At 43.6% G+C, this 10,602-nt stretch overlaps 1 protein-coding gene across 1 annotated transcript; it reads right to left on the minus strand.

The window, feature by feature from the left end:
* Positions 1-9,321: 9,321 nt before the first annotated feature.
* LOC144266459 (olfactory receptor-like protein COR4) lies at positions 9,322-10,278 on the minus strand. Its single transcript, XM_077819908.1, has one exon. It carries the CDS (start codon positions 10,276-10,278, stop codon positions 9,322-9,324), a length of 957 nt encoding a protein of 318 aa, XP_077676034.1.
* Between the last annotated feature and the right edge of the window lie 324 nt (positions 10,279-10,602).

The following is a 10,602-nucleotide window of genomic DNA, read 5'->3' on the forward strand; positions in this document are numbered from 1 at the left end:
TCAAATACTTAAAAGGTTGTTACAAGGAGGAAGGAGAAGAAATTATTCTCCTAAACCTCTGATGGTAGGACAAGAAACAGTGGGTTTAAATTTCAGCAAGGGAGGTTTAGGTTGGATGTTAGAAAAAAATTCCTAATGTTCAGGGTGGTTAAGCCCTGGAATAAACTGCCTGGGGGGTTCTGGAATCTCCATCGTTGGAGATTTTTCAGAGCAGGTTAGACAAACACCTGTCAGGGATGTTCTTGGTGGTGCTTGCTCCTGCTATGAGCTCAGGGAGCTGGACTTGATGACATCTCAAGGTCCCTTCCAATTCTGTGATTCTATCATGGCCTGGGTGATGCTTTTTCTTAAGATAGCTGGTGCTGGTAGCTGGTAGCTGGGGGTGGCTCTATCTTTTGCCCTCTTCCTCTGCCTGCACAGTTCTCAGCTCTAGGATACCGCTGCTTCGGTAGGCCATGCAGCTGGCTCCCCTGCCCTGGGTCTGAGCTGTATTGCGGCAAGGGAGCAAGATAAAATCTCCACTGTGTTTGGGTGAGGGCAGAAAAGGGGTAGCAGCAGTCAGAGGCAGAAGGAACAAATTGCATAAAAAAGAGGGGAAATGTTTGAGTATTCCAATCATGGATTTAGGGAAACCTAATTTAGGCTCCTCCCTGTGAAAGGGAAAGGAAAAGTGAAGTGCTTCAGGAAGATCAATATTTTCAGAATGAAATGGTTCAATTTTTTTGTTTCAAAAGTACATTTGGCTTCAGAATTTTATTTCATTTTTTACAGGATTGTGTCTTTTATGTTATGTGGCACACAAGCAGAGAAGTTAGAGAAAACATAAAATACTCTTGCTGGAAGTTCACAATGTCTCTCTAATTTGTTTCTCAGGAGCCAGAACAATAACATGTAAGAACCCAAAAATCAGAGAGAGAGAATGTAGGCTGCTGACTATAACAGAGAGGCACAACTCACTGGGTACCTGCTGACTGACTGCTGCTACGCCCTGATTGCTTGCTGCCCTACTGAGCTCTCTAACATGCAAGCAGGTCCAGGAACCATGCCCCAAATATAAACTCACAATTTCAACACAATCACAAATACACCAGAGCATTAACATTTTCTGTTTTACGGGGTCTCTCCTTGTTTTGGAACACGGGTTTCGAGACATGCCATGGGGAATTTGAATCAAATTTCAGCTACTAATTTGCATGTGTGTGGAATCACCATTAATGTGTTTTCTATGTTGTTGGTTCCTTTAGGAAACTGGCGAAACCAGGAGCACTGGGAAAACCTGTTTCCCCGCCCCTCCCCCCATGCACATTTGCTGCCCACTGGTGCTGCCTGAGCAGTAGCATTGTGACATCAGAGATAATCCACCACTCAGCACTCCCTGCCTCCAGCTCCTTGTCACACCTGGGGAGAATGACTAGCCCCCTGGCTGCCATGGCAACAGCTACCTTTGACAACTGATTGCCCCTTCTTACCGAACATCATCACAGAAAGGAAGTTTGTAATGAAACAGGACCAGATTTGGGTAAGCAGGACAGCCTCCTGCTCTGCTCATTTGGGTTTGTACTGTGGTACGGTACAGTGTTTCTTCTCAAAGGACAATTGTTTGCTACTTTACTTAGTAAGGGCTCACTGAAAATAAGATGCAAAATTCCAGCTCTTTTTCTTGGATATTGTTTATCTGCTTCTTACAAATTGACGATTATAGCTTAGAATTTTTACTGAAACTGAAGTTGCATAAAATGAGGAGTTTTTTAATACAGTTTAATTTACTCACTTTCTATACTGTGATCAACACAGCATTGAGTGGTGAAACAGGGATTTTCACAAAGATAAGAATGGCAATAAAATATATACTGAAAACAACACTTGAGTAAGAGCTTCATTGTTTAAATAGCACATATATAAAATATTTTCTTTCTATTAAAAAAAAATTAACAAACAAAAACCCCTTCATTTAACGTTACTTAAGTTGGCTTTCATCAATAACTGAAACCATACATAATTAAGAAATACAAAGTCAAGGTTTTAAAAAGGATTAAAAGGTTACAAAGTTTAGCATGCTCAGGTTAGCAAATATCCAAATAAACGTTGCCCTGGCACCCTTAAGTTAGTCCTCTTGTGCTTTTGCATGATGATACAGACTTTAATTGCATGATCCCATATTATTTTTTTTTCCCTCTGGACCTCTTCCTTATTCAGTACACAGGATTTTTGGCTCTGGGGCTGTGTATTGAAGGAGTCTGTTGTCTGTAGAATCCCTGCCTCATTTACTGCAGAGTTAATGTTGCATGGGCAATGCTCATTCTGGTATTTCCTAACCTGAGTTTGCAGCTTTTTGGTTCTTTGTGCATTTCCTAATTTTTATGGCTTACTTTACTGACAAGACCAACCTTTATAATAAAGGGGTTTTTTTGGTGTGTGCATGATGTATCCATTATTTATCTGTCCAGTATCAATAGTGTGTGCTTTACAAGGCAGAAAAAGTAAGGACACTCCCTAATTCAAAGACCCTCTGGTCGAAGGAAGACTGAAAAATACAAAGAAAGCAGGGTATATAACAACTAGCAATTTCTTTTTCTTTTGATGAATAATCATTAGTATTATTAAAGAAAGTGTGGTGCATTGGGGAACTTGCGTGGTGAGGATGTTCCATGCAGAGGAAGCAATTTGAAAACACACAGGGAATGGAATGGGAGAAAGAAACACATGGTATTGGTGCTAGCTGTTAAAGCAGAAAGTGAGGGAGATAATGTAGAAAAGACCTAGATTTTTGATTATGGCCTGTCTCTGTAAATATCCCTGTACTGGGGTGGTTTGGCATTTTAAGGACTGGAGGCCTGAGCTCAGCCAACCCTAGCGGCTAAGGAGGCCCACCTGAACCTGGATTAGTGGATTCTCTTACTGATCAGCAGGAAGCACAAGAGAAAGTGTCTGAGAGAGTTGCAGGAGCTGCAGAGAAAGGAAGGAGCAGCAAGGAAGGCTAGAGACAGAGAGTTTGGCAATAACCTTGGAGGAAAGACCCCGAGAGCAGAGACTAATGCCAGCAGTAAAATTGTCTTATACTGTTATGCTCCTTTTTATTTGTTGTCTCTTGGAAATAGGGTGAGCAGACAGCACGTGTGAAAAATCGGGATGGGGGTGAGGAGTAATAGGAGCTCTTAGAAAAAAAAGACCCAAGAATCGGGACTGTCGCTATAAAATCCGGACATCTGGTCACCCTACTTGAAAAATAAATAAAACCTTGCTGGAAAGGCAGGCAAGACTGATCTGTTGTGAGTACAGCTGTGGAGACTGGAGGAGGGAGAGATGGATGGCAGAGTTCTGCAGGACCACTCAGACCACCAGGGGGTGCTTGGGAGGAGGTCATGAGCAGGGGAGGAGTGGGGTTTGGGAGGAGACTGCTCTACAACAGGGCTAAATGGGAACCCTGAATTTGTGCACCCACCAGCTTTCCTGATGTTTCAAGTTCTAGACTCCAAACTGGTCGGAAGGTGACTGTTCAGAACCATCCATAAGACACATTTAATTGGGCTGCGAAGTTTCACAGACACAAGGTCATGTTCCCAGAGTTCAAATAAATTGGAAAACCAACATTGTACATTGCAAATGGCACCCTGGGCCGGCAAAGAGAATGGAACATGGCACGTACCACTTTGGGAGCAGGGATGCTGCATGCCGGGGACCAAGTCATGCTCTCCGCCATACTCTTACAGCCTCTTGGGAATCAGTGAAGAGAATGATGGGGTCTAAGTTAGCTGTTACCACTCAAGGAAGTGATCTCGGAGTCATTATGGAGAGTTCTCTGAAAACATCCACTCAATGTGAAGCGGCAGTCAAAAAAGAGAACAGACTGGTGGGAATAATGAAAAAAGGAATAGATAACAGGACAGAAAATATCTTGCCTCTATATTAATCCATGGTACGCCCACATCTTGAATACTGTGTGCAGATGTGGTCGCCCCATCTCAAAAAAGATATATTGGAATTGGAAAAGATTTAGAAAAAGGCAACAAAAATGATTAGGGGTATGGAACGGCTTCCATGTGAGGAGAGATTAATAAGACTGAAGATTTTCAGCTTGAAAAAGAGATGACTAAGGGGGGAATGGTTGAGGTCTATACAATCATGACTGGTGTAGAGAAAGTAGTTAAGGAAGTGTTGTTTACTACTTCTAATAACACAAGAACTAGGGCTCACCAAATGAAATGAATAGGCAGCAGGTTTAACACAAATAAAAGGAAGTATTTCTTCACACAATGCACAGTCAACCTGTGGAACTCCTTGCCAGAAGATATTGTGAAAGCCAAGATTATTACAGGGTTCAGAAAAGAACTAGATACGCTCATGGAGGATTGGTCCATCAGTGGATATTAGCCAGGCTGGGAAGGGTTGGTGTCCCTTGCCTCTGTTTGCCAGAAGCTGGGGATGAGCAACAAAGGACGGATCACTTGATCATTACCTCTTCTGTTCATTCCCTCTGGGCACCTGGCACTGGCTACTGTTGGAAGACAGGACACTGGGCTAGATGGACCTTTGGTCTGACCCAGTATGTCCATTCTTATGTTCTTATGTAATGATGTTAAACCTACTCAGGGCCATTACACCAGCACAGTATAGCCACAAAATAGTGCAGTCTGGCCACACCCTGTCACAACTGGGCCCTGATTTTCTTCAAATGCTTTCACCTCTATCCACAGCTTTATTCCATAGCTTGTCTCTCTTCCTTTTAATGGTCATTTCTGAATCAGCTAGTGGATCATTTTCAAAGCATCTGGCCTATGGAATCCTTCATGTCTCAATCCAGAGTTTAGGATATTTGCCACAGAGGAGGAAAGGAAGGGGCAGGACTTTGGGAATTCATATGAAACAAATTTCTTATTAATTCAACTCCCTCTCTTTTATCTCCTTTTCATGCAAAAATGCCCTGTGCTATGAATGTCAGGTTTAGTATCTACTAGAAAGGAAACACACATACCACACCAAACGCGTTCTGATTGCTCGGTTATAAGAATGTTCTTATTGATAATGATAACCATTTTCTACCTCTGTCTGAGCCACATCACTGGACTCTTATTGAGGGGTGTCATCTTATTCCGGCAGTAGTGAATGGGACAGCTCATGTGGATCAGCATTCACCAACATAAGTAAGGTATTTGCAATATATCTAAAGCACATATATGGCTCCAGCTACTGCAACAATTGAGTATCTCACAACCTTCTCATGACTGGGTCCTCAGAACACCTCTGTGAAATAAGGAAGTGCTATTAACCCCATTTTACAGAATTTCAAATGGGGGGGTAAGTGACTTGTCCAAGGTCACACAGCAAATCTGTGGCAGAGATAGGAATTTAACTCAACTTCTAAATTCCAGGCTAGCACCCAGACTGCCGGCCCTTCCTTCCTGTTTGGCCTTTTGCTCTCAGTATTGATCAAAGTATTTGTTCACCTGCTGCAACACTAGATATGCTCTTGGGTATAAACATAATGATGATAATCAAATATATTGGGAATATGTAAATACCAGCATCTGAAGACATACCTTGAACGTCAGTTGCAATGGGCATAGTTAGCAGACAAGTATAGTTTTGTGTCTGTAGAATTAAACTTTATGCTCCTTAACCCTTTTTCTGATGTTCTTTGGGAACTCTCTTTTCTTGCAGCTAGTCAGACTGAGAGAGCCTTGCATTGTATTGGAGCATCTTGGCAAGACCCCCAGGTCCTGGCTCAGGATGGGAGGAGATATAGGCAGAGATGACTCTTCCCAACAAGGAAGAGTTAAGTAGTGCATCAAATTCTATGCCGTGATCTGAAGTCAATGGAAAGCTGTCATTGAGTACAGCACCTTTGGCTCAGGCTCTTATGCCATCGTTAAGCCAGTGAAATCTATAAAGTTATTGCAGATTTATACGTGTCTTGTTAAGCCCAGGCTTTCGCTCAGTGTCTCCACTTCCACACTGCTATGGGATGTGCGAATAGCTGCTGAAAGAAATTTCATATTCTGAACAGAGATAAGAGGGTTATTGTTCTGTATCATTATAGGTCAGAGATCAAGATGTGTTGGGAAGACATAAAGAGACTCAGATTCCTGGATTTTTTAAAAGTGACTAAAACATGCTGAAAGGAACAATACCTTCATCTAGTTGAACTTCCTTCATAACACAGGCACAAGTCCCTCACCCCTTAATTTATCCATCGAGCCCATGAATTCTCTTCGAGCTATAGTATATGATTTAGAAAGATATATCGCCTTGATTTTAAGACATTACGTGATGGAACATCCGCCACAGTAATAAGTAATTTGTTCCCATAATTAATTACCCTCAGGAAGAAAAGGTGCACCTCATATCTTGACTGAGTGTATTTAGCTTCCAGCCACTTAATCTTATGCCTCTGTCTGCAGAATTGAAGATCCTTACCCGACTGGAAATCTTTGTCCCACACAGGCACATATATAGCATGCTTAAGGCACTTCTTGACCTTCCCTTGGATAAACTAAGGAATAAAAATAAGATGTATCAGTAGAACTCCTTATTTTCAGGGCCAGATCTTCATTTGCTGTCATTTGTGTAGCTCCTTTGACTTCAAGTGACTTCAATGAAAGTATATAACAACGTAGGGTCTGGAACTCAGTTCCTAAAACACAAGCCAATGTTTGAGGTGTATATGAAGAATTTCAGCTGTCAGCAGTAGAGCTGTGCAGAGGACACTGATTGCCAGGGGAAGTTGTGAGGCCACAAGTATAACTGGGTTTTTAAAAGAATTAGATAAGTTCTTGGAGGATCAGTCCATCAATAGCTATTAGCCAGGATGGTCAGGGATGCAATCCCATGCTATCCCTAAACTTCTGACTGACAGAAGCTGGGAGAGGATGACAGGGGATGGATCACTGGATAATTGCCCTGTTCTGTTCATTCTCTCTGAAACATTTGGCATTGGCCATTGTGGAAGACAGGTCACTTGGCTAGATGGACCATTGGTCTGACACCGTACGACTAATCTTATGGTTCTATGTGATGGGCTGGGTGATGCTTTCTGTTAAGATGGCTGGGCCTGGTAGCTGGGTGTGGCTCTGTTCTTTGCCCCCTTCCTCTGCCTGCACAGCTCTAGGATTCCGCTGCTTCTGTAGGCCATGCAGGAGGTTCCCCAGCCTTTAAAATTGCTCTGTCCCCTGCCCTGGGTCTGAGCTGTGTTTTGGGCTCAGATAAAACCAAACGGTGTATGGGTGAGGGCAGAAAGGGGGTGGCAGCAGACAGAGGCACAAGGGAACAAATTACATGAAAAAGGGAAATGTTTGACTGGGTGTCATGGGTCTGAAAGGTAGCGGGCCTAGGGGTTAGGCTGGGATTCCACAGATTAGTTCAATCTCTCCATTTCCTGAGGGGAGCTCTGCTGCGTCATACGTATGAAATCAAAGAATCTTAGCAGGAGCCTGGCAGGTGGTTGAAACTTGCCCGTAGTTCAATGTTCTCACTTTTACAGTCGTGACTGGAGGTGCAAACCGAGACCAGAGCCCCATTGTGCTGAACACACACCCACACCAGAGTGACTCACTAGCTCTCTGAGGACATGTCTACACTGCAATGTAAGCCCTGGGCTAGTAGAACTCACATTTGCAAAGCCTGAGTTTGTTAACCTCGGGTTTGAGAATCTACACTCATTTGTAACCCCAGGTTAGGGATTGTTGTACCCTGGATCCCAAACTGGGGCTCCAGCATCTACACGGCATTATGTGATCCCCATTTCAAACACCCAGATCCCAGAGTTCCTGGCACACTTCCAAAATGTGACCACTCTAGCTCTTTGTTCGTGGTGCAGTGTGGGAACACTTTATTGTCCAGAGGACAAAGAAACTCAGCCTTTGGGATACTTTTGGCTGACTCCCAGAGCAGGAGTCCAGAGGGGCTGCATCTACGCTGCAAACCAATAAAAAATGTAACCCCTGGGTTTTAGCTTGACTCAGGCTTAGACCTTCTATCACTGTGGGGTCCTCGGACCCGGGCTTTGAGCCCTTGGTTAGTGTAATTTATGTGGAGATGGAAGGGCGCTTGAGTTGACTTGAGCATGAGTTCAAATCCTGGGCTTACATTGCAGTGTGGACGTACCCTGAGGTGACTGGTGCTTTAGGTATTCACTGTTGTAATTCGCCATGCCCAAAAGTTTCAGAAATGGCCAGTGATTTTGGTGCCCAACTTCAGTCCCCTCGATCCCTCATTTCCAGAAATAAAAGATCCATCACTCCAGCTGAAGTCAAGGGGAGCTGCAAGTACTCAGCACTTAGGAAAATAGGGCCCAAGGTCTTTTACATTGAGATCTCAATAACTGTGGCATTCACCAACAATGACTATCCTTGAAAATGTGTCTGTATGTGTTTGTGAGTTTAGGAGTTGCAATTAAAGACCAGGTAATTTAGGTGACCAAAGAGTTATGTGCGTGTGTGTGGGGTGGGGGCAGGGGAGATTTTTGGTGTGAGTACTGACAAAATATTATATCTGAGTGAGCATTCATGACATTCTCCCTTTCAACAGACAAAGTTTTCAACATAATTACATGGACACAAGTGTCTCCAGGAAAACAGATGAGTTGGGCTGTGGATCTGATTGAAGCAAAATCACAAAATTTATTTGAACAAATATCTGTCAATGTTTTTGGAGTATCAAACCAGCCCGGGTTATTGCTCATGACTCCATGGTTGCAGTGTGAACTTTTCCCTTTTATTCAGTAATTCTAAGCAATATTTGAATCACACTCTTACATCTTACACTGAAAAATCAATTTCAAAGTATTTTACTATCGGTACAGGGGAGCCAAACCATCATTTAATAACTGACATGGCCTTTTTATGCACATAAGGTGTCTGCTCAGAAAAGCATCTCTGTCTGAGGCAGTACTTAAATACATGTTTAACTTTAAACATATGGTTAGGTCCCACTGAAGCCGAAGGAAGACATACTTAAACATGTGCTTATGGACTTTCTGAATCAGAGCACATGGCCTAGTTTACACTAAGGGAACAGGTCAATCGAAGCTACATAATTTGAGTTGTGTTAGTAGTGTCACTCAAATAGACGTAGCTTAGATCTACTTATTGCTGGGTCCACACTTCGCTGAGTCTACAGAAGAAACTCTCCTGTTGTCTCCCCTTACTCATCTCGTTCTGGTGGAGTACCAGAGTCAATGGGAAAGCAATCGGGGTCGATACAGTGAGTCTTCACTAGACCTGCTAAATTGTCCCCCAGTGGATCGATCGCCACAACATTGATCCACCCCATAGTGGAGCCAAGTCCTATGTGTGCAGAGCACCATTGAAGGATTTGGTTTTCCTATTAAGACACCTTTGGGGGAAAATGGGCCCTCAATTTTGTCTCTATTGCTCTCCTCAGGGCATCCATCACATCCTTGTTCCTCAAGCTGTAGACGAGGGGGTTCAGCATGGGGATCACCACCGTGTAGAACACGGAGGCCATTTTGTCTGTGTCCAGCGTGTAGCTGGCGCTGGGTCGGAAGTACATGAAGAGAATTGTCCCATGGAACATGGAGACGACCGTCAGGTGGGAGGTGCAGGTGGAGAAGGCTTTGCACCTGCCGTCGGTTGAGTGGATCTGCAGCACAGTTGCAATAATTAAGATGTATGAGATGAGGATGGTCCCAATGCTAATCACCTCTATCAGACTGCCAAAGAGGAAAACAAGTAGCTCGTTGACATAGGTGCCAGAAGAGGAGAGCTTTAGAAGTGGGTTGATATCACAGAAAAAATGATTCAGGAGATTGGAGTGGCAGTAGGATAATTTTAGTAAACCACTTGTGTGTATCACAGAGTTCAGGAAGGCCCATAGATATGAACCAGCTGCCAGCCGTAGGCAGTGCTTTGGTGACATGATGACTGTGTACAGCAGCAGGTTACAGATGGCTACATAACGGTCGTACGCCATTACTGCCAGCAGAAGGCACTCAGAGATGGCAAGCAATATGAAGCTAAAATATTGGATGATGCAAGGTGTGTAGGTAATAGCTTTCCTCTCTGCTAAGAAGCTCATCAGCATCTTGAGAGTGATGACTGTGGAGTAACAGACATCCACGAGGGACAAATTCTTGAGGAAGAAGTACATGGGGGTGTGAAGTCGGGGATCGATCCTGATTAAAACCATCATCCCCAGATTCCACACCAGGGTGATACCATAGATCACTAGGAACACTGCGAAGAGGGGGACCTGCAGCTCCAGACGATCTGTCAGTCCTGTGAGAATGAACTCGGTCACTGCCGTACAATTTCCTCCCGCCATTCATTCAGCCTTGGGCGCTCGCTGCGGGATCAACCATAAAGGAAGGCATTAGTTCTTATGCGAATGGTGTATGCTAATGTAAAGAACTGTGGTCATATGCACAGAGACCCTTTGAGTTATGGAATGGAACCTATAACAACTGATGGGAAAACCCAGAACTCCTTCACTTCTTCTGAGGGAAAAAAAAAAATCCTTTATCTCTAGGAAAGTGCATTATCCTGCTATTTAGTCTGATTTACATTTTGACCCTGATTCGGCTCATATTTTAATTTCACTGATCAGTGTAGACTTAGGATCCGTGGACCTCCATTATGCCTGTGAACA

This window comes from Eretmochelys imbricata, chromosome 6, assembly GCF_965152235.1.
Source record: "Eretmochelys imbricata isolate rEreImb1 chromosome 6, rEreImb1.hap1, whole genome shotgun sequence".
Lineage (NCBI taxonomy): Eukaryota > Metazoa > Chordata > Testudines > Cheloniidae > Eretmochelys > Eretmochelys imbricata.

Coding starts and splice junctions, on each gene's coding strand:
- LOC144266459 (XM_077819908.1), bottom strand. CDS start 10,278: ATGGCGGGAGGAAATTGTACGGCAGTGACCGAGTTCATTCTCACAGGA.